Source organism: Emys orbicularis, chromosome 12, assembly GCF_028017835.1.
Source record: "Emys orbicularis isolate rEmyOrb1 chromosome 12, rEmyOrb1.hap1, whole genome shotgun sequence".
NCBI lineage: Eukaryota > Metazoa > Chordata > Testudines > Emydidae > Emys > Emys orbicularis.
This window is the reverse complement of record NC_088694.1, coordinates 46,696,213-46,717,286: the sequence shown is the minus strand read 5'-3', so window position 1 is coordinate 46,717,286 and position 21,074 is coordinate 46,696,213. Positions and strand designations below refer to the sequence as shown.

Genomic DNA, 21,074 nt, shown 5'->3' with positions numbered 1-21,074 from the left:
TGAATAGTTGATTCACAATGCACTAGCCAGACTGGATGTAAATTACCCAGTGGGTGTTACCGGCGGAGCAAACACATTTGAAATACTGGTAAATAGCTAATATCCATAACTTTAGATGCAAAGATGATGCATGCCTACAAACAGGAAAATCATATTTGATAGATTGTAACTATTTTATTGATACCTTGCATGACACATTTTCTATACGATTTGTTGCAATTGTCTAAAAGATGAAATATTAATAATATAAATGGTCATATTTCAACATCACACTAATACTCATCCAGCAAGGCAGCCATCGCTCTGCAATACCCATCTATCCTTCCACTATTGATGAACACTCCCCTCTAAGGCCTCAGCTTGTGAAGTTTTCTTGATCCCTGGGATGTATTTGGAGACCTTGGTGTACACCCTGGGTGATGATCCATCAGGTCTGTCATAGGAGACACTGCCATTGGCCTTCCCATCACAGACCAACAGGCCCCCAGAGTCTCCCTGAAAAGCAAACACCAGGCACGGGGTTACAGATGTCCAAGGAAAGGGCAGGCTGCATTCTGTATTCATGGTCCTGAAATCCAGCTCTGTATCCCACTTCATGGGGACTCATGGTCAAGTCACTCTGGGACCCATCTGGGGCTACCACCCCATGGTCCAGGGACCCAGCTGGACCCTGTCCCTGATTTCTAGGATCTGTCCAGTTCCAGTGTCTGATTTCTAGCATCCATCCCCGATTTCTTTAACCTGCTCAGTTCCAGTCCCTGATTCCTAACCCTGATTTCCAGCGTCTGGCTGACTCCTGCCCTTGATTTCTAGGATCTCCTGCTGATTTCTCAGATCCACCCCTGGGTTCTTGATTGAACAATCCCCCTCTCTGACTCCTAGGATTTCGCTGATTCCCAACCTTGATTTCTAGGATCTGTCCCTGACTATTAAGATCCATCCCTGATTTCCAGGATGTGACTAATTCTTGTCCCTGATTTCTAGAACCTGTTGAATATTCCATCTGATTTCTGTCCCTGATTTCTGTGATCTTGCCAGTTCCTGTCCCAAATCATTAGGATCAATTCCTCATTGAAAGATCTGCCTAGTTCTTGTCCCTGATTTCTAGCCTCCATTCCTGATTCCTAGGATCGGGCCAGTTCCGGTTCTTGGTTCCCAGGATCTGCCTGGCTCACCATGGATCCTGCCTCTCCTCATTCTGCCCAGCCCTGTCAGTCTCCTGTTCTAGCAGCACCTTGCCCCAGGCAACCTGTGCCCCTCCCACACTCACCTGTAACAATGCCTCCTTCTCTTGGAGGTTCCCCATGCACAATATCCTGGATGGGACATAGTGCAGATACGGCTGAGACAGACACATGTCCTTGTCCATGACCTTCAGTTCCACCTCCTGCAGCATTGGGGAGGGCCAGGCATTTGCCTCAGTACTAGTCCATCCCCAGCCAGCCACACTGCACACAGCCCCCTCCCTCACCTCTCTCTGGGGCAGGGGGATGGCACCCACAGCTTGCGTCAGCTCAGCCTTGTGCCTCAGCTGTGATGGGCAGAGAGGGAGAGAGAGAAGGGAAATCAAACTCCTCTTGTGGGATGCATATTCCCTGGGGGGATGGAGGTAGATGGGACTGGGTGGGGCATCCTAATGAAAACCGCAACACTATGACATCACGTCCACTGTGTGTGGAGTGATGAGATTAGACAGTACCTGCAGCAATGTGAGGTTACCGGGGGCGGGGTGATGGGATGGGCGTGATACCTGCAGCAACATGATGTCATTTTCAAACCTCTCATTATATTCCAGGTGGGGGATTCGGCATGGGCCCCCGGCAGCATGGAGATGTTGCTGTGAAACACAAGAGGATGCAGGTGCTGCAGATAGGCCAATACTGTGGGTACAGTCATGGGTCTATAACCTTATTAAATTGGTTGTGTGTAGATGCTGCCTGGCTCTCAGGTCAATGTACAGAAGCCAGCGCTCCAGGGCCTTTCCTCTGTGGGGGTAGATTTGACCTGCCCCCAGGTAGGAGAATGGCTGGTTCAGGGACAGGGGATCTTGCATTTCTTACCCCAGGTTGCAGTTACAATGAGCCGCAGTAACCACCACATCCTCCCGGATCTGGGGGTGCGGGTTCTTCGGTAGGGCTGGCGATGAGGGGCTCAGGGCTGGGGCAGAGGGTTGGGGTGTGGCCTCATGATGGGGCTAGGGATGAGGGTCTCAGGGCTGGGGATGAGGGGTTTGAGGTGCAGCCTCCCCTTGCTGCAGCAGGTCCGCGGGCAGGTGTCCTAAGGGCCCACGTGGTGCTAAATAGGCTCCCAGCCCCCCTTCTGCTCTAACCACACAGAGCTCCGTTTCCTGTCTAGCGGCCAGCTGTTCACACCAATGTGTACTGAGCTCAACTGTGTCACCTCCGCCTCAGGGGATTTATTATTATAGCATCAACCCCTTCTGCTCCCCCTGCCCCTTTAGGTCCCTGCCCACCTGCCCCCAGACCCCCCAGACCCCCAGCTGGGTCCTGGGCACATACCGATTACCGGCCCAGAGCCCACGGCTCTGAGTCTCCCCAGCTGGGTGCTGAGGACACACCAATGGCCCTGGTGGAAGCATCTGAATCTAGGGAGGAGCCAGGGTTTGCATACAGCTCCAGCATATCCAGGCTCTGTTCTCTATGGGGCGGGGGGGGGGGGGAGCTCTTCCCATGTACTCACCAGCCTGAGCCCAGGGGGCAGGGGAAAGGCAAGGGGGAACAGGAGCAGTAACAGCATCATCAGAGGGACATCAGGGAAGTGGGTGATACATCTACTTCTGGGGACATTTATAGACCTTACTAGGAGGGGCTGGACCCCCCAAGTGACAGCTGGCTCAGGGCAAACCACAGCTCCTGGTTCCTGCTGGGGAGGAGTTCACATGTGGAGTGTCACTCATCAGCCGCCCTGCAGAGCTAGCAGAGAGTAATCTGCTGGACCTGTGCAAATCTGGGGCCTGATAGTCCAGGGGATATGCACATATGGGACCCTAATGCCCCCGTCCCAGTCACAATCTGAGCACCAGTCAGCAGCAGCAGCAGCATTATCAGGGCCCATGGGGGGCAGCATCTGCCTGGGAGGTGGGTTACAGGCCTGGCCTGGTTGGGCAGTGGGGATGAAAGGCAGGAAACCTCCAGGCCATGCACTCCGGGGGTTGGGTGGAGGACCTGCCATCTCAGTGCTTGGACCCCACACCACACCAGCTGCAGGGAGGGTGGAGAAGGAGAGTCACCATCTGGGGTCCTTCAACTGTTGAGTCCATTCTGGTGGGGCCATGAGTATTGCAGGGCTGCGCTCACCCTGGACACTGCCCTGCAGCCCTGCAGAGTGGGGGGGAGGGGAAGTGACTCAGCCTCTAAGAGGAGAAGCTGCTCCCCTCCTCCCTGGCATCCAGGTGAAGGAGCTGCAGGAAGGTTCCTCTGTTGCTACGTGCCCTCCACAGCTGGGGCTGGGGCACATCTGGGCACTGGCCCAGCCTGGAGCTGTGCATTTCTGGGGTAGAGCTGAGCCCTGATGCAGCTTGCACTACCCCCCACCGCTTGCTCCATGCATGCACCAGATGAGGTGTGTGGTAGGGCTGAGACATCCGCTGATGGCTTCGCTGGCCTCTTCCTTCAGGCACCTGGGTCGGAGCAGAGATGGGGGTTACGGGGGTTCAGGGGACACCTTAGTGTGATGTTTCCACCTGCCAGGTGGGGCCTCTGCCGTCTCTGTTCATGGAAACCCCACCACATGGGCGTGGTGGGCAGAGACCAGTCCCCACATCTGAGCCCCTGGAGCCCTGCCCAGCAGGGGGCTGCCCATTCTTGTGCCAGGCACAGCTGGGGACACACCTAGCTGGGATCTCCCCCTCTACACCTGGCAGCTGTGCACATCTGGACACCGCACTCATCTGTAGCAAAGATGGGGGAGGTGGCTCAGCAGCTAACAACAGAGTCTGAGCTCTCTCCCTGGCTTGGTGCTACTGTGGGGGGAGCCGTGGTTTGACCAAGACTCAGATCAGATTCTGGTGGGAACCCAGTCCCTTGATCCTTCTCAATGGCTCTCCTTCCCCTCCGTATGGTTGTGAGCTGGGGGGAGGGACATGGATCTAGGAGACCAGAGCCCCCTCTTTTTGACATCATGGCTTCCCAAAGACCCCCATATTGCAGGTGGAGGCAGGAACAATGCATCTGATTCTCAATGCCCCTGAGCCAGCCAGTCTTGGATGGGAGTTGGCTCCCCCTAGAAGGGAAAGGCCCCATCTCCCATTCACCACCCACTTGAACCAGCCAGTACTCAGCCCTGGGTCTGATTTGCAGTCAGAGCCCCCTAGAGGGGAAAGGCCCCATCTCCCATCTCCCATCCCCCTGAGCCAGCCAGTCCCCAGCCCTGAGACTGGATGGGGGCTGCTGCCCCCTGGAGGGAAAACACCCATATCCATTTCTCACCCACCCCCAGATGAAGGTTTCAGAGTAGCAGCCGTGTTAGTCTGTATCCGCAAAAATAACAGGAGTACTTGTGGCACCTTAGAGACTAACAAATTTATTAGAGCATAAGCTTTCGTGGGCTACAACCCACTTCTTCGGATGCAGGGTAGCTGTGTACTGTGAGGCTGGGTCCCATGAGGATCTGCTCCCATTGCACTGGGTGAGGGGCTGAGTGGACTCCAATCTGTACCTTCTCCTGGCCATACATTCTAGGGGGCCCACTGCATGATCGGTGATTGTAAAAATCTCCCCATAGCCCCGCATTTGGAGATGCTGGGAGCTGAGCTTCAATGACAGGATGGGCTTGGGATTGTAAAGGGGGGGTCATGATGTTAGGGGCTCAACTCCCACTGAAAGTCAATGGACTTTTGATACCTCACTCCTGCAGATGGCTTTGAACATTCCAGCCTGGCGGTGTGCGATAGCAGTGGCCATTTCTAAAAGCCCTGGCTGGAAATAAACACCCAAGAAGGCTGAATGTCACTAAACTTGATAGCTGCCGACAGCTATAGGACAGGGAGTGAAATTAAGAAGGAAACATGGTGGAGGTGAAGGCGCCAACACGGCTGAGATACTATAGCAATGGGTAACACTGTCAGGGAATGGATGGATGGAGGAAGGGAGGGAGGGAGGAAGGGGGTGTATGGGGAAGGAGGGAGGGAGGGATGGAGACTTGCATATGCATAGGGAGAGAAGGATGGCAGGACGGATTGATAGAAGGGTGTAGATGTGGAGTGAGGGAGGGACAGAAAGAAGGGGTGGATGGACATGGAAGGTGTAGTCAAAAGAGAGATCCTGAGACATGAGGCCTCCCATAAGGGGTCTAGTGGAAGGCCTAAAGCTTGAACTAAAGTCATGGCCTGCTGAGATAAGATAAAGTTAGCAAGAGTCAGTCTATGAGCAAAGGTCAGGCCCTGTTACAAAGCAGATGCCTACTTTCATATTCACTCTCCGATACATGAACTTGCCAAGCACAGGGCTGGTATTGCAAAAACACAAGCACTCCTAGGCACTAAGTATTCACATAAATATATTCCAGAAGGACTGTGCCAGAACATCCTAATACAAGGTAAATACACTTCCTGAAGGTGACACAGGGACACACTGACTCCTCCTAAAGATAAGGTCATGATGACAGTGTGATGGATAGAGATCTTTTGAGCGAAACAGGGACACGGTAAATGGGGGTAACTAACCATGTCAGAGGGGCAATACATAACTTATTCATACCAGTGTATAAAAGGGGGGTCACAGAGGCATTGTCTTTGTCTGGTTTTGGGGTCAGTGTAGTGTCACCCCCCTCAATGAACCAAGCCCATTGTCACAGGCATAAATGTGTTAGTGTACCTGTAGCACATATAGGGCAGTAATACTGTGCTTTGTCAGCAATAAACCTGGCCAAGCTCCTTCGCCACTGAACTGTGTCTGGGGTCTTCTTGGACGGTTCGATAGAAGTCTGCTGTAGTGGCTACCTGGCCAGAGCCAATGCAGCACACAGAGAGAACACACACGCAGCCAACAACTGACAACACTGGTGACCCTGACTGCTAATCTGGTAAGTAGGTGAGCTGCCCTCTGCAGGAATCGTGATCTAATATGGAAGAAAGCTACAAGCTAGGGAACCCCCTTATCCTCTCCCTGAAAATCCCCACGGAGTTTGGTGAGATATGGAGGCGCTGTGATGTCAGCATAGGACATCCAGATGAATTTAAAAAAGACATTGGGGAAGAAACATAGAATGGAATCTGTAAGGCTAGGGCAGCCACTGTAGCCTCGGAAAATAAGAAGAGGAAGTTCTCTCTGGAGGGAGATCTCACAGCAGGCTCGACTGTTCGTTCATTTCTCTGGAATATCAATAGCTTTCTGTCCTCCTTTCCTCTGCAATATCCCTCCATACATCCTTCTTCTATATCCATCTGTCTTCTCATATACTATGTCCATCCATTCATCGTTCTCCAGTATCTGTTCACGATCATCCATCCTTCTTCAATATCAATCTATTCTCTTGTAATATCCATCCATCCATCTATCCAGCCATCCTTCTGCAATATCCATCCATCCCTCCATCCATCCATACTTCTGTATTGCCCATCCATCCATCCTTCTACCTTCTCATCTGCCATATCCATCCATTCATTGTTCCACAGTATCTATCCATCCTCTGTCTGTCCATCCTTCTGCAATATCCTTAAGTCTTCTCATCTGCCTTGTCTAGCCATCCTTCCACAATATCCATCCGTCCAGCTCTCCATCCACCTTTCTGCAATATCCATCCATCTGTTGCCTTTTCTTTTATTTAAAGTGAATTTTGTAGTGTGGTATTACACCACCGTAGGTTCGGCTCTAGTGGCTACAGTTTCAAACTCACAGAATGAAAGTCACCTCTGCTACTTGCTTCAGATTTAGAGTCTCTAGGAACACATAAGGACAAAGGGTTGTGACCACACGTAAATTTCACATATAAAAGGCCCAGTCTGTTTTACAAGTTTTATTAAAGTTACAGTTAAAGTTATGATTAACCAAGCATATAGAAATTCTATGAAGACCTGTGCACATGTTACAAATATAGTTATACTCACATCCTTTAGTGATATTCTAAAGGTCTGATTTCTGCCTGGCCAAATGATCATCACTAGAGGGGTGGTTCCTGCTGGTGTTTCCAATAGGAAGCTCAATTTTCCTAATGTGGGCGTCCTCTTTTTATAATGTGATTCCAACTATGCCTCATTAGCTTTTATGCACATTGTGCACCCTGCAGTTAGGGCACGAGTTAGAAAAATGTCACTATTGGGGATATTGTAAGGAAAAAATTACTCTTATTGTTCATTTTGCACAGCACCACATATGGGTACATCTTTCCCCGTAATCTTGTGGCATACGGTCATTCTTTGGTCACTTATGTCAAGCATTTCTTAAGCCTATGGCCTAGTGTGGCTAAGCTACTATCTTACAGGCCTCAGCCTGTAGGCCTTGCGTTTGAGCCCTCCTTACTTAGACACCTAAAACCTAACTATCCCTTCTAACTACTGATCAGTCTTATATTTTTGTAATCCTACAATTTAACTCTAATCAGCATAGAAAGATTATATATGGCATAACATGTTGTTTAATCATAACATCACACAATAAATGAGCAATAAACTAAAATCATTGGCTACACATCCATCCATCCATCCATCTGCAATAGCCAGCCATCGCTCTGCAATACCCATCTATCTCTCCACTCACATTAGAGATGGACACTCCCCTCTAAGGCTTCCGCTTGCGCAGAGTTTTCTCGATCCAGCACACGTATTTGGAGAGCCTGGTAAACACACTGGGAGTTGACCCGTCACCGCTGCCATGGGAGACAATGCCCTGGGCCTTCCCATCACAGACCAGGGGGCCCCCAGAGTCACCCTGAGAAGCAAACACCAGGGTTACCAATGTCCAAGCAAAGGGCGGGCTGCATTCTCTATTCACGGTCCTGAAATCAACCTCTGTACCCTGCTTCCTGGGAGCTCAGAGTCAAGTCACTCCCAGGACATGCCCAGGGCTCCCACCCCACGATCCAGGGTCCAAACCAACCCCTGTCCCTGAATTCTAGGATCTGCCCAGTTCTGGGTTTCTGATTTCTAGCATCCATCACAAATTTCTTTAAGCTCCTAAGATCCATCTGATTTCCAAACCTGATTTCTGGGATCTCTCCCTCACTACTAAGATCCATCCCTGATTTCCAGGATGTGGCTGATTCTTGTCCCTGATTTCTAGAACCTGTTGAACATCCAGATAATTTTCATCCCTGATTTCTGTGATCTAGTCAGTTCCTGTTCCAAATTATTAGGATACATTCCTCATTTGAAAGAACTGCCTGGTTCTTGTCCCTGATTTCTAGCCTCCGTTCCTGATTCCTAGGATCTGGCCAATTCTGATTCCTGGTTCCCAGGATCTGTCTGGCTCAACATGGATTCTGACTCTCCCCATTCTGCCCAGCCCTGTTGGTCTCCTGTTCTAGCAGCACCTTGTCCCAGGCACTGTGTGCCCCTGTCCCACACTCACCAGGAATGGCGACTTCCTCTCCTGGGGTTTCCCCACGCATAGCATCCTGGACGGGACATAGTGCAGATAGGGCTGAGACAGACACATTGTCTTGCCCATGACCGTCAGTTCCACCTCCTGCAGGGTTGGAGAGGGCTGGGCATTTGTTTTGATACTGGTCTGGCCCCAGCCAGCCACGCTGCACACTGCCCCCTTCTTCACCTTCTTCTGGGACAGGGGGATGGTGCCCACAGTCTGGGTCAGCTTGGCCTTGTCCGTCAGCTGTAATGCAGCGGGGGGAGGAGAGAGAAGGGAAATCAAACTTCTCTTGGGGGATGCATCCTGTCCTGGGGGGATGGGGCTAGATGGGACCAGGTGGGACATCCCCATGAGAACTGTGAAAATCTGTGATGCCATGTGCCCACTGGGGGCTTGGTGATGGGATAGAGTGATACCTACAGCAGCGTGAGGTCACTGGTGGGGGGTTGATGTGACTGCAGTGCTACATGCTGCAGTGTGGGGTCAGTGGGGGTGGGCGGATGGAATGAAAGTGGTACCTGCAGTAGTGTGAATTCACTGAGGTTGGGGTGGAATTACACCCCATTGTGACATTGCACTCCATATGCTTTATGAAAATATGCTTGTGAATATGACATAACTGCTGTACGCTAAATACCCCTTGTATGATATCATTGGAAAGTTTATAATCCACTGTGTGTGTTCATCCTATTTGTTTGCATGTATTATTTCTATGTCTGGAATTAGGAGAATAAGATATAAACTTGTATTACTGATGAAAACATATTAAGTGAAAGCCATTAAGGGTGCTTCAGAAACAATGAGTTGTGAATGGCCCTGATTATCTGCAAGCCTTCCTGTGTACCTGTGGGCCAACCCAGGAAGAATGGAGACCTGGGTCTTACAGTGACATGTGACCCTCTCACCTGATACTGAATTCCATCTTGAATCTGGTACTTTTCCAGAGGGAGGTGGGATTTCCAACAAAGGTTTCCCACTTTAGGGAAGTTCTATATAAAGTGGGGAAGCAAACAATAGGTGTCTTCAGCTGGCTTAAGAGGTGGCCTCCCCACCCCACAGAGATACCTGCAAGCACCTGGAAACAGAAGGACTGTAACCACAGCGTTGAGAACAGGCTGGACCCAGGTCAGAAAAGGCAACTGACCTGAGAAGGATTTTACCCAAAGTAACATCTAGGGTGAGAAGTTATCATTTGTAACTGATTTCTTAGTGTATTCATCTTAGCCTTGCGTGTTTTGTTTTATTTTGTTCTGTGAATTACTTTGTTCTGTCTGTTATTGCTAAAAACCACTTAAATCCTACTTCTTATACTTAATAAAATCACTTTTGTTTATTAATAAACCCAGTGTAGTAATTGTTACCTGGGGGGTGGGGGGCAAACAGTTGTGCATATCTCTCTTTTGGTGATATAGAGGGCGAACATTTAATGAGTTTACCCTATATAAACTTTATACAGATTAAAACGGATTTATTTGGGGTTTGGATCCCATTGGGAGCTAGGTGTCTGAGTGCTGGAGACAGGTAACCTGCTGAGCTGTTTTCAGTTAAGGTCTGCAGCTTTGGGGTTGTGGCCCGGACTATGTGTCTGTGTTGCAGCAGGCTAGCATGTCTGGCTCAACCAGGCAGGGTTCTGAAGGCCCAGGCTGGCAGGAAAAATGGGCTCAGAGGTAGTTTCAGCACAACAGGTGACAGGCCCAAGGGGATATCTGTGATTGAGCCCATCACACCCATATTCTTCATAGTAATGTTAGGATATGAGTATGGCACAATTATGATATATTTTGTGCAAGATAAGGCATGTGAGATATCATTGGAAAGGTTATGATTTACTGAACATGATAATCATATTTATATGCATGTATAATTTTTGTATCTGAAGTTAGGAATATTGTCTATGCACCTATTGCAAATGTGTTTACACCTGGGGAACACCCACTAGACAGAATGCAATCAGTCTAGATTGCTGGCTGGTAAATTCTTAGAAGATGCTAATCTCTCACCAGGAAGCCTTCCTAGGCAAGCCTTCCTGGGAACACTGCAAAGAGCCTTTATGTTACCGCTGCAGGATCATGTGATCAAGCCACCTGGTACTGGACTCCATGATAATATCAGTATTTTTCCACTGACCAGGGGTGAGAATCACATTGGAAGACAAAAAAATCCTGCCATATGTAAAACCTATTTAGGGCAAGGGAGTGACATAAGCATGGCTTGTTCTTCACTGAATCCCCGTCCAGGATGACTGCTGTAAACATCTAAGAAACAAAGACTAAATGAGGGCAGAAGGACTGAGCTCAGGCTGGAAGGCTGTCTAGCCTGTGAATGAAATATCTGAAGTTTTAAGCTGCAGGCAAATGCAACTGGCCTTCAAGAATCTCTGAAATTTGCCTAAAACAACATTTAGGGTGGGACTTTGCTACTTGTAAACAGTGTAGTATATTAATCTTAGATTGCATATTTGTCTTATTTGCTAGGTAATCTACTTTGATCTGTTTGCTATCCCCTATAATCACTTAAAATCTATCTTTTGTAGTTAATAAACTTGTTTTGTTTTGTCTAAAACCCAGTGTGTATATGGAAATTATAACTTGGGGCAGAAAGCTGTGCATGTCCCTCTCCACATTGAGGGAGGGGGCGAATTTCATGAGCTTACGCTGTACAGTTCTCTGGGCAGCGCAAGACGGTACAATGTTGGGCTTACCCTCTAGATGCTGGTGGGCACTTGAGTACTGGGCAATTCCTTGGCTGAGCCTTCCTATGCAGGGCTGATCTCAGCATCTGTGTGTGTGTAGCCGTAGCTGGGTGTGTCCCTACCTGTATGTGTGCTGGTAAAGTGCAGTCTGAAGCCTGAGGGAGGGCTTAGCTGGCTTGCCTCAGCAATACAGTGTAAAGGGAGCCCAGTCTGGTGGGTCAGGTGGGCTCATTGGTACCCCAGTTCCAAGTGCCCCCCCCGGGGGGGGGAGCCCATCACATATCCCACTCCCCATTCTCCCTCTACCCCCCTGCCTTTTTCCCAGCATTCGTGACTCCCATCACACTCCTCCCTCCCCAGATCTCTGACTCATCCTCTCTTGTATCTTTCAGCCGCTCTCCAGATTCTCCTCAGGCCAGTGCTCCCTGCAGGTAATGCCGACTCTTGTGCTCATTGAGATGACTCATTTTGGGGTGGGGTTGTCTCTAGAGGAGAATTTGCCTGTGCTGGGGTTTGGAATCCCATGGGGTTGGGTCTCTGGCCCCCTTCCCATGCAGGGCTGATCACAGCATCATTGTGAAGCTGCAGCTGGATGTGTCGCTACCTGTATATATGCTGGAGGGGATTTGAGAGACTGTCACACCATTACAGGGTAAAGGGAGCCCAGGTTTTTGGGTCAGACAGGCTCAGTGGTACCCCAGTTCCAAGCGGCACCACAGGGGGAATCCGTCACAGTGGGCTGATGGGATGGGGTGATACCTGCAGCAGTGTGAGGTCAGTGGGAGTCGGGGGTGAGATGGGGGCAGTACCTGCAGCAGCATGATGTCATTTTCAAACGTCTCATTATTGAATTCTGGGTGGGGGATTCGGCGATGTACCAAGATCGTCTGCGTTCCCACTTCATCTATTTCAAAGTTATGGGCCCCCAGGAGCACGGAGATGTTGCTGTGAAATACAAGGGGATGCAGACAGACCAATACTCTGGATTCGTTAACCTCATTAAAGTGTGTGTGTGTGGATCATGCCAGCACTCCAGGGCCTTTCCCCTGCTGGGTGGGGAGTAGCTTTCACCTGGCCCCAGGTTAGGAGAATGGCTGCCTAAGGGGCAGGGATCCTGCATTTCTTACCCCAGGTTGCAGTTACAATGAGCTGCCGTCACCACCATGTCCTCCCGGATCAGGAACCCTCCACACATGTTTACTCCCTTTCCTTCTTTCTGTATTTTCACAAAGGCCATGTAGGGTCTGGAGTGAGGCCAGGCTTCCTGTCCTCCAATGATCTCCCCTGGCAGAGGTGCCAAGAGAAGGAGTTAATTCAGGTCCCCAATCCAGCCAGCTGGTGTATCCCTCCGCTAACCGAGATCAGGCACTGAACAGACCCAGTCCGAGGCCAGAGTTTGGTAGAATTGGAAAATGAACCAAGGAGTCCTGGCTCCTAGCCTCCCTCCCCCGCTCTAACCACACAGGCTGCACAGATCTGCATTTCCTGTCTAGGAGCTGGCCGTTCACATCAGCAGCTTATTGAATTTCTGTGTGTTGCCTCCCTCTCAGAGGATTTATTATGGTAGCATCAATTCCCTCCTTTCCCCTTGCCCCTTTAGGTCCCTGCCCACCTGCCCCCAGACCCTATGCCTCCCCAGCTGGGTCCTGGGCACACACTGATGCCCCCAGACCCCAAGGCTTGGGGGCACCTCAGCTTTGTTCTGGGCACACACACACTGATAACTTCCCCCAGGCCCCACGGACCTGAGGCTCCCTAGTTGGGTCCTGGGCAAACACCGATAGGCCCTGGAGCCCCACAGCACTCCAGCTGGGTGCTGGGGACACACCAATGGCACTGGTGGAAGCATCTGACTCTGGCAAGGAGCCATGCAGACAGCTCCAGTAGTGCCAGTCTCTACTCCCTCTGAGGCCAGAGGGGCCTATCCCCTCCTGTACTCACCAGCCTGAGCCCCGGGGGGCAGGGGAAAGACCATGGGAAACAGGAGCAGCAGCAGCATCGTCAGAGGGAGTCTGGGGAAGGAGATGATGTGTCTGTCTCTGGGGTCATTTATAGGACTGGTGACGCTTGACTCAGGGTAAACCACAGCCCCTGGATCCTGCCGGGGAGGAGTTCACACATAGGGTAAGGCAGTCACCAGCCACCCTGCAGAGCTAGCAGAAAGCAAACCTTTGGGGCTGCGCAAATCTGGGGCCCTAGATCCTATGGGGATGTGCATTATGGGGAATTGCACCCCCTGGGGCTTTGTACATCTGAAGCACTGTACCCCTGGAGACTGTGCAGCTCTGGGGCCCCGCACACCCTGGGGACTGAGCAGATATGGGGCCCAGCACCCTTGGGGGGCTGTGCACATGTGGCTTCCTGTACCCCTGGACTGTGCACATCTTGGCCTCCTTAGCCCCAGGGCTTTTCACATCTGGGGTCCTGCACCCCTGGAGGCTGTGCACTTGTGGGGCCCTGTACCCCTGGGCCTGTGCATATCTGGGGTTCTGTAGTCCAGGGGACATGCATATTTGGGGCCCTGAATCCCCTGGGGGCTGTGCACATTGGGGCCACTATGCTACCCCAATCACCACCCTGAGCCCTGGGGAGCAGGAGCACAAGCAGCATTGTCTGGGCACAGCTGGGGAGGGGGCATCTGCCTGGGCAACGGGAATGCAAGGCAGGGAACCTCAGGGCCATGTGCTCCGGGATGTGGGTGAGGGCTCTCCCATCTCAGCACTTGGACCCCCTCACCACATCAGCTGGGGGGAGAGGGTGGAAAAGGGGAGTTGCCATCTGAGACCTCTCAGCCCGTGAGTCCATTCTGGTGGGGCCATGGGCATCGTAGGGCTGTGCTCACACTGGGCAGTGCCCTGCAGTCCTGCTGAGCGGGGGAGGTGGCTCAGCTGCTAAGAGGAAGGGCCCAGTTGAGGCCTGTGCTGTGGTCAACTCGGCCTCATTTTAGCATCTGTCTGCAACAGGAAGGCTCCTGTGTCCGGCTGGGGCCTTCACCAGTTGCAGGCTCACAGACTCGCTTGCCTGCTGTCTTGCACAGCAACGCCGCCCATCTCTCTCCTTGTGTCCCGGTGAAGGCGCTGGAAGAAGGTTCCTCTGTGGCTAGTCGCCCTCCAGAGTCTGGAGCAGTGTGCACATATGGGGCAGAGCTGACGCCGATGCAGCTTGCATTGAGATCCCCCCACAGCCCGGTCTGTGCACATGCCTGTTGCGGCATGTGGCTAGGGCTGAAACATCCACTGAACTGACTTTGTTGGCCTCTTCCTCCAGGTGCCTGGGTTGGAGCAGAGATGGAGGTGGAGGGGGATGCCTCAGTGTGATGTTTCCACCTGCCAGGTGGTCCTTGGCCATCTTTGTTCCTGGGCGGGGGGAATATCCGGGCCAACTAGGTCACGCCCCCCCCCCCCCCCACAGCTAAGACCCTGGAGCCCTGCCCAACTGGGGGCTGCCCATTCTGGCGCCAAGCACAGCTGGGGTCACACCTAGCTGGGACCCCCATGGTGCCCCTGGCACCTGTGCACTGCTGGGTACCGCGCACATCTAGAGTGAATCTGGGGGAGGTGGTTCAGTAGCTAACAACAGAGTCTTAGCTCTCGCCCTGCCTTGGTGCTACTCTGGTGGGAGACATGATTTGACCAACTGTCAGCTCAGCTTCTGGTGGGAACCGGCCCTTTGATCCTTCCAACGCTCCCCCTGCCCTGCAATGTGGGTGTGAGCAGTGAGGGACTTGGGTCAGGGAGACTAGATCCACCCCATCCGTGACAACACAACTTCCCACAGACACCCAGGTTGGGGACCAGACCCAAAACAATTAATCAGATTCTCAACCCTGCTGAGCCAGCCAGTCTTGTCTGGGAGAGTTGGCGCTCTGAGAGGGAAAAGGCCCAATGTCCCATCCCCATGCTCATGGGCCAGCCTGTCCCCACCCTGGGGCTTTATTGAAACCAATGGCCCTTAGAAAGGAAAGGCCCCATGTCCATTCCCCACCCACCCTCACACGAAGGGTAGCTGTGTGGGGTGAGGCTGGATCCCATAAGAAGCTGTTCCCATTGCACTGGGTGAGGGGCTGAGAGGACTCCTGTGTGTACCTGCTCCTGGCCATACTTTCTAGGAGGCCCATTGCATGTTCAGTACTTTTGAAAATCTGCCCATATACTCGCATTGGGAGATGCTGGGTGCTGGGATTCCATGGGATTGAGCCCCAGCACTTGACAGGATGGACTGGGTATTGTAAAGGGGGTTCCAGGGTGTTAGGGGCCCAACACCCACTGCAAGTCAATGGGATTTAGACACCTCACTCCTGCAGGTGGCTTTGAACATCCCAGCCTGTCTGTCTATGATGGTGGTGGCCAGTTCTAAAGGCCCTGGAAGGAATTATACACTGACAAAGGCTGAATATCACTAGACTCCATTGATTCTGGCAGACAGAAGATGGAGTGAAATTAACAGGCAAACATGGCAGAGGTGAAGGCATGAACAGACCTGAGATACTACAGCCATAGGTAACACTGTCACGGGATGGATGGATGGATGGATGGAGAGGGTGTGTGGGGAGGGAGGGAGGGATGGAGACTTCCATATGTGTAGGGAGAGAGGGAGAGATGGATGGCAGGATGGATTGATAGAAGGTTGTGGATGGGGAGGGAGGGATGGATAGAGTGAAGGGGTGGATGGACATAGAGGGTATTATCAGAAGAGAGATCCTGAGACATGAGGCCTGCTATAAGGATCCTGGTGTAAGACCTAAGGCCTGAATTTAAGTCAGGCCCTGCTGAGTTAAAGTAAAGTTAGCAAGAATCAGGCTATGACCAAAAGTCAGGCCCTGTTACTAAGCAGATGCCTGCTTGCTTGCAGGTTCACTGTCCAATACATGAACTTGCCAAACCAGGGCTGGCATGGCAAAAAAAAAAAAAAAAAAGGCCAAGCAATCCTAGGCACTAATTTTTCATGCAAATGCATTCCAGAAGGATGGTGCCAGAACATTGCAATACAAGTTAAACACACTCCCTGAAGATGATACAGGAACACACTGACCCCTCCTAAAGATAAGGTCAGGATGATAGGGTGAAGGATATAGATGTTTGAGAAAACCAACAGGTAAAGTGTGGTAACTAACCACATCAGAGAGGCAATACGTAACTTGTTTGTATCGATGTATAAAAGGGGGGTCACAGAGGGGGTGTCTTTGTCTGGCTGAGGGGGGAGCAGAAAGTCCCGCCCTCACTGAGCCAAGTCCCTTGTCTCAGGCATATATGTATTGAGTGTACCTGTAGCACATATACGGCATTAATACCATGCTCTGTTAGCAATAAACCTGGCCAAGAGCCTCCCCCACTGAACCAAGTCTGTGGTTTTCTTGGACAGTTCGATAGAAGTCTGCTGTACGGGCTACCTGGTCAGAGCTGGTGCAGCACACACAGAGAACATACACACCACCAACAATTGACAACACTGGTGACCCCGACTGCTGATCTGGTATGTAGATGAGCTGTCCTCTGTAGGAATCGCGATAGAATATGGCAGAAAGCTACAATCTAGGGAACCCCCTTCTCCCATCACTGAAAATCCCCACAGAGTTATATGGACGTAAAGGGATGTCAGCATAGGATGTCCATATGAATTTTAAAAAGAGAGTGGGGAAGAAACATAGAATGGAATCTGTAAGGCTAGGGCAGAGACTGTAACCTTGGAAAATAATAAGAGTAAGTTCTGACTGGAGGGAGATCTCATGGCAGGCTCGACTGGTTGTTTGTTCATTTCTCTGGATCACCAGTAGCTCTCTGTCCAACTTTCCTCTGCAATATCCATCTGTCTGTCTTCCTATCTGCCACATCCATCCAATCTTCTTCAACATCTATTAATCATCAATCCAGCCATCCTTCTGCGTTATCCAGCCAGCCAGCCAGCCATCCTTCTGCAACATGCATCTGTCTTCTCATTTGCCATGTCCATCTGTCCATTGTTCTGCAGTATCTATCCATCATCTGTCACCCATTGGTAAATCTTTTCCTATAATCTTGTGGCACAGGGTCACTGTTTGGTCACTTATGTCAAGCATTTCTTAAGCCTATGGCCTAGTGTGGCTAAGCTAAAATCTTATAGGCCTCAGCATGTAACACGGCTATCCCTCTGAAGCCTGTAGGCTTTGCATTTCGGCCCTCCTTATTGAGGTACCTAATACAGGTTGTACTTCCTTTATCGGGACTTCCCTGGTCCGGCAACATCCCTGGTCCAGCATCATCGGTGACCCCGTGGGGGTGCTCCAGGGCTGGAGCACTCACGGGAAAAGCTGACAGCCCCAGGCTTAGAAACTCCTCCCCTGCCCTCCCAGAGCTTCAGAAGCTTGGAGTTAAAGCTCAGGGAAGGAGAGGGAGGAGCAGGGATGGGGCAGTGCTGGGGGGAAGAGGCAGGGCGGCTGCAGAGCCTCGCACCGTAGTGGCATTGACTGAGAGGGGATGCAGTGCCGTCCCGGCTGTGGGGCTCTGCAGCTGCCCTGCCTCTTCCCCCCAGAACTCCCACCCCTGCTCCGTCAATGCCGGCCCCTCTCCAGCCAGAGCAGAGCTCTGTGGCTGGCAGCAAAGGGGCAGAAATGGACCTCCCCTGGTCCTGCAAATTCCCTGGTTTGGGACCGGTCAGGTCGTGAGGGTGCCGGGCCAGGGAGGTACAACCTGTACCTAATTATCACTTCTAACTACTGATCGGTCTTATCCTTCTATAATCCTACAATGTAACTCTATTTAGTATACAATGATTATATATGACATAACATATTAGTTAATCATAACATCACACAATAAATGAACAATTAAAATCATTGGCTACACATCCATCCATCCATCCATCCGCAATAGCCAGCCAGCCATGCCTCTGCAATACTCAACTGTCTCTCCAATCATGAGAGAAGAGATGAATGCTCCCATTTATGACGTCAGCTTGTGCAGTCTTGATCCATGTGATGTATTTGGATACCCTGGTGAAAACCTGGGGTGCTGACCCATCAGGTTTGCCATAGGAGACAATGCCCTGGTCCTTCCTGTCATAGACCAGGGGGCCGCCAGAGTCGCCTGAGAAGTAAAAATCAGGTGTGGGTTTACAGATGTCCAAACAAAGGGCAAGCTGTATTCTGTATTCACATTGCTGAAATCCAGCTCTGTAACCCTCTTCCTGGGGTCTCACGGTCAAGTCACTCTCAGGACTTGCATGGAGTTCCCACCCTAAGGTCCAGGGATCCAGCTGGACCATGTCCCTGATTTCTAGAATCTGTCCAGTTCCTGTGTCTGATTTCTAGCATCCATCACAAATTTCTTTAACCTGCTCAATTCCCATCCCTGATTCCAAATCCTGATACTCAGCGTCTGGCTAACTCCTGCCCTTTATTTCTCGGACCTCCTGCTGATTTCTCAGATCCACCCTGGGATCTTGATTCAGCAATTCCCCTTTTTATTTCCTAGGATCCAGCTGATTCCCAACCCTGATATCTAGGATCTGTCCCTCACTAGTAAGATCCATCCCTGATTTCCACGACGTGGCTGATTCTTGTCCCTGATTTCTAGAACCTGTTGAACATGAAGCTCATTTCCACTCCTGATTTCTATGATCTTGCCAGTTCCTGAACCAAAGTAATTAGGATCCATTCCACATTTAAAAGACCAGTCTAGTTTTTGTCCCTGATTCCTAGCCTCCATCTCTGATTCCTAGGATCTGGCCAATTTTGGTCCCTGATTTTTACCCTCCAGCCTTTAGGGCTAGGATCTAGTCAGTTCCAGTTCCTGGTCTCTGGCTGGCTCTCCATGGATACTGGTTCTCCCAATTCTGGCCAGCCCTGTCAGTGTCCAGTCAGGATTGGCAACACCTGCCGGCCTGACGAACCAAGGGCTATAAAGGCTGGGAAGGAGCCAGGAGGGAGCCAGGCAGTAAGGGAGAGGACAGTCAGGGAGGGAGCTGGAAGCCTCCTGGCTGAAGTCTGATTCTGCCTGTAAACAGAGGAAACCCTGTAAAGCCTCTTGTCCCGGGCACCACATGGCCATGTCCCACACTCACCGGGAATGACGCCTTCCTCTCCTGGGGATCCCCCACGCACAGAATCCTGGACAGGGCATAGTGCTGATATGGTTGAGGAAGACACACGCCCTTCCCCATGATCTTCAGTTCCACCTCCTGCAGGGTTGGTGAGGGCTGGGCATTTGTCTTGGTAGTAGTCAGGCCCCAGCCAGTCACGCTGCACACTGCCCCCTTGTAATGGGGCGCACGACCAGACCCTCTTCCTGGGCCTGCTTCCCCTCCCAAATCAGGCTCAGAGAGACTTCAGGGTTGTGCCACACCTATGTCTTAATTCACCTAGCATTGTCCCACCTGTGCCAAACTATACACAGTCTTTACAGGGTTTCCTCTGTTTACAGGCAGAATCAGACTTCAGCCAGGAGGCTTCCAGCTCCCTCCCTGACTGTCCTCTCCCTTACTGCCTGGCTCCCTCCTGGCTCCTTCCCAGCCTTTATAGCCCTTGGTTCGTCAGGCCGGCAGGTGTTGCCAATCCTCAGGCTGGCATCAGGCCTTTTTCCATCGGTCTCAATCTGTTCTTCTTGATTGGAGCTGACAGGGCAGGGGCTAATTAGATGCTCTTGCACCAGCACTCTGCTACACCCCTCCTTCACCTGTCACCAGGGCAGGGGGATGGTGTCCACAGTGTGGGTCAGATTGGCCTCGTCCATCAGCTGTGATGGGGGAGAGAAAAAGAAGGGAAATCAAACGCCTGTTGGAGGATGGATCTCATCAGATTTCTTTTGGCCCAATCCTATAATTTGTCTACGTCCCTGTAGTGGGGTGGTCACCCCGCTCATGCCCTGAAGGGCTTAAAACAGCCCTGGGAGAGGGCTGGGGCAGAGGAAAAGCTAGGCTCATTGGGGGAAGCAGCCACAGGTGGGGTCATGCCCCAATCAGGCCACGGCTGGCCCTATAAGAGGGCTGAGGGCCAGAGACTGAAACAGACATTCTCTCTCTAGCTTTTTGAGAGAGAAGGACCTGGCTGTCTGGGAGCTGAGAAGGGTACCATGGGTGGAGCAGTGCTGGGGAAGGGCAGAGGGAACTGGGGAGCTCCAGCCCAGTAAAACCCCAGGCTACAAGCCTAGTTAAAGGCCTACAAATAGGTACGGGGGCTGCAGAGGGGCAGCCCAGAGATAGGCAAAGACAGCAGGTCCTAACCCCCTTGCCAATGATGAGTGGTTTACAGATTTCAGTCCGCCCCACGGAGCGGGGGCTAGATGTTGACTGGCAGTACCCACTGAGCTAAGGTGGGGATAGAGGGTTGGGGTTTCCCCTGGGAGTAGAGACTCAGAGACAATGGGTTGCTGCTGGGGGAAGAACCCTGAAGTAGAGGGCCACCCGGGTCTAGGAGGGACACGGGGGGCCGCAGCAGGTGAGCCATCAGCCTGCAGAGGGTGCTCTGGGCTTGAAAGAGCTAATTCCCGAGATGTCCAGCAGGAGGCACCGCGTCAGCGAGTCATCACCCCGCCGCAGTCCCTATGTATCCTATCCCTACCTGCAGCATATCCACCACTCCTCCCAGTTTAGTGTCATCTGCAAACTTGCTGAGATTGCAAACCACACCATTCTCCAGATCATTAATGAAGATATTGAACAAAACCAGCCCCAGGACTGACCCTTGTGGCACTCCGCTTGATACTGGCTGCCAACTAGCTGCCAATCACAAGCTGTGCTTCCTGAACCAATTATATCATAACAAGATTTTAAAATAAGAGCCCTCCACCTCCCTCCATCCCTCCTCCCTCCCCCAGATGTTAAGCTTTATAAAGGGAGGATGTCATATCCAAGAAAATTTAAAAAGA

The 21,074-nt window shown here is 51.5% G+C and overlaps 1 protein-coding gene and 1 pseudogene across 1 annotated transcript; both read right to left on the bottom strand.

Moving 5' to 3' along the window:
• Positions 1-7,736: 7,736 nt before the first annotated feature.
• On the bottom strand, positions 7,737-13,234 carry LOC135886563 (mast cell protease 3-like). Its single transcript, XM_065414314.1, has 5 exons — positions 13,177-13,234; positions 12,363-12,519; positions 12,045-12,180; positions 8,526-8,786; positions 7,737-7,886 (listed from the first exon to the last, which is right to left on the bottom strand). Exons 1-5 carry the CDS (start codon positions 13,232-13,234, stop codon positions 7,737-7,739), a joined length of 762 nt encoding a protein of 253 aa, XP_065270386.1.
• A 4,874-nt stretch (positions 13,235-18,108) lies between these two features.
• Positions 18,109-21,074, bottom strand: part of LOC135886340 (duodenase-1-like) — a 30,384-nt pseudogene continuing 27,418 nt past the window's right edge.

Bases quoted from the DNA above. Each gene is read 5' to 3' on its own strand.
- LOC135886563 (XM_065414314.1), bottom strand. From the start codon at position 13,234: ATGCTGCTGCTGCTCCTGTTTCCCATGGTCTTTCCCCTGCCCCCCGGG. The intron at 12,520-13,176 runs GTGAGTACAGGA...CACCTCTGCCAG, and splicing joins GCCCCCCGGGGCTCAGGCTG to GGGAGATCATTGGAGGACAG. The intron at 8,787-12,044 runs GTACTGCCCCCA...GCTGCATTACAG, and splicing joins ATGACATCATGCTGCTGCAG to CTGACGGACAAGGCCAAGCT.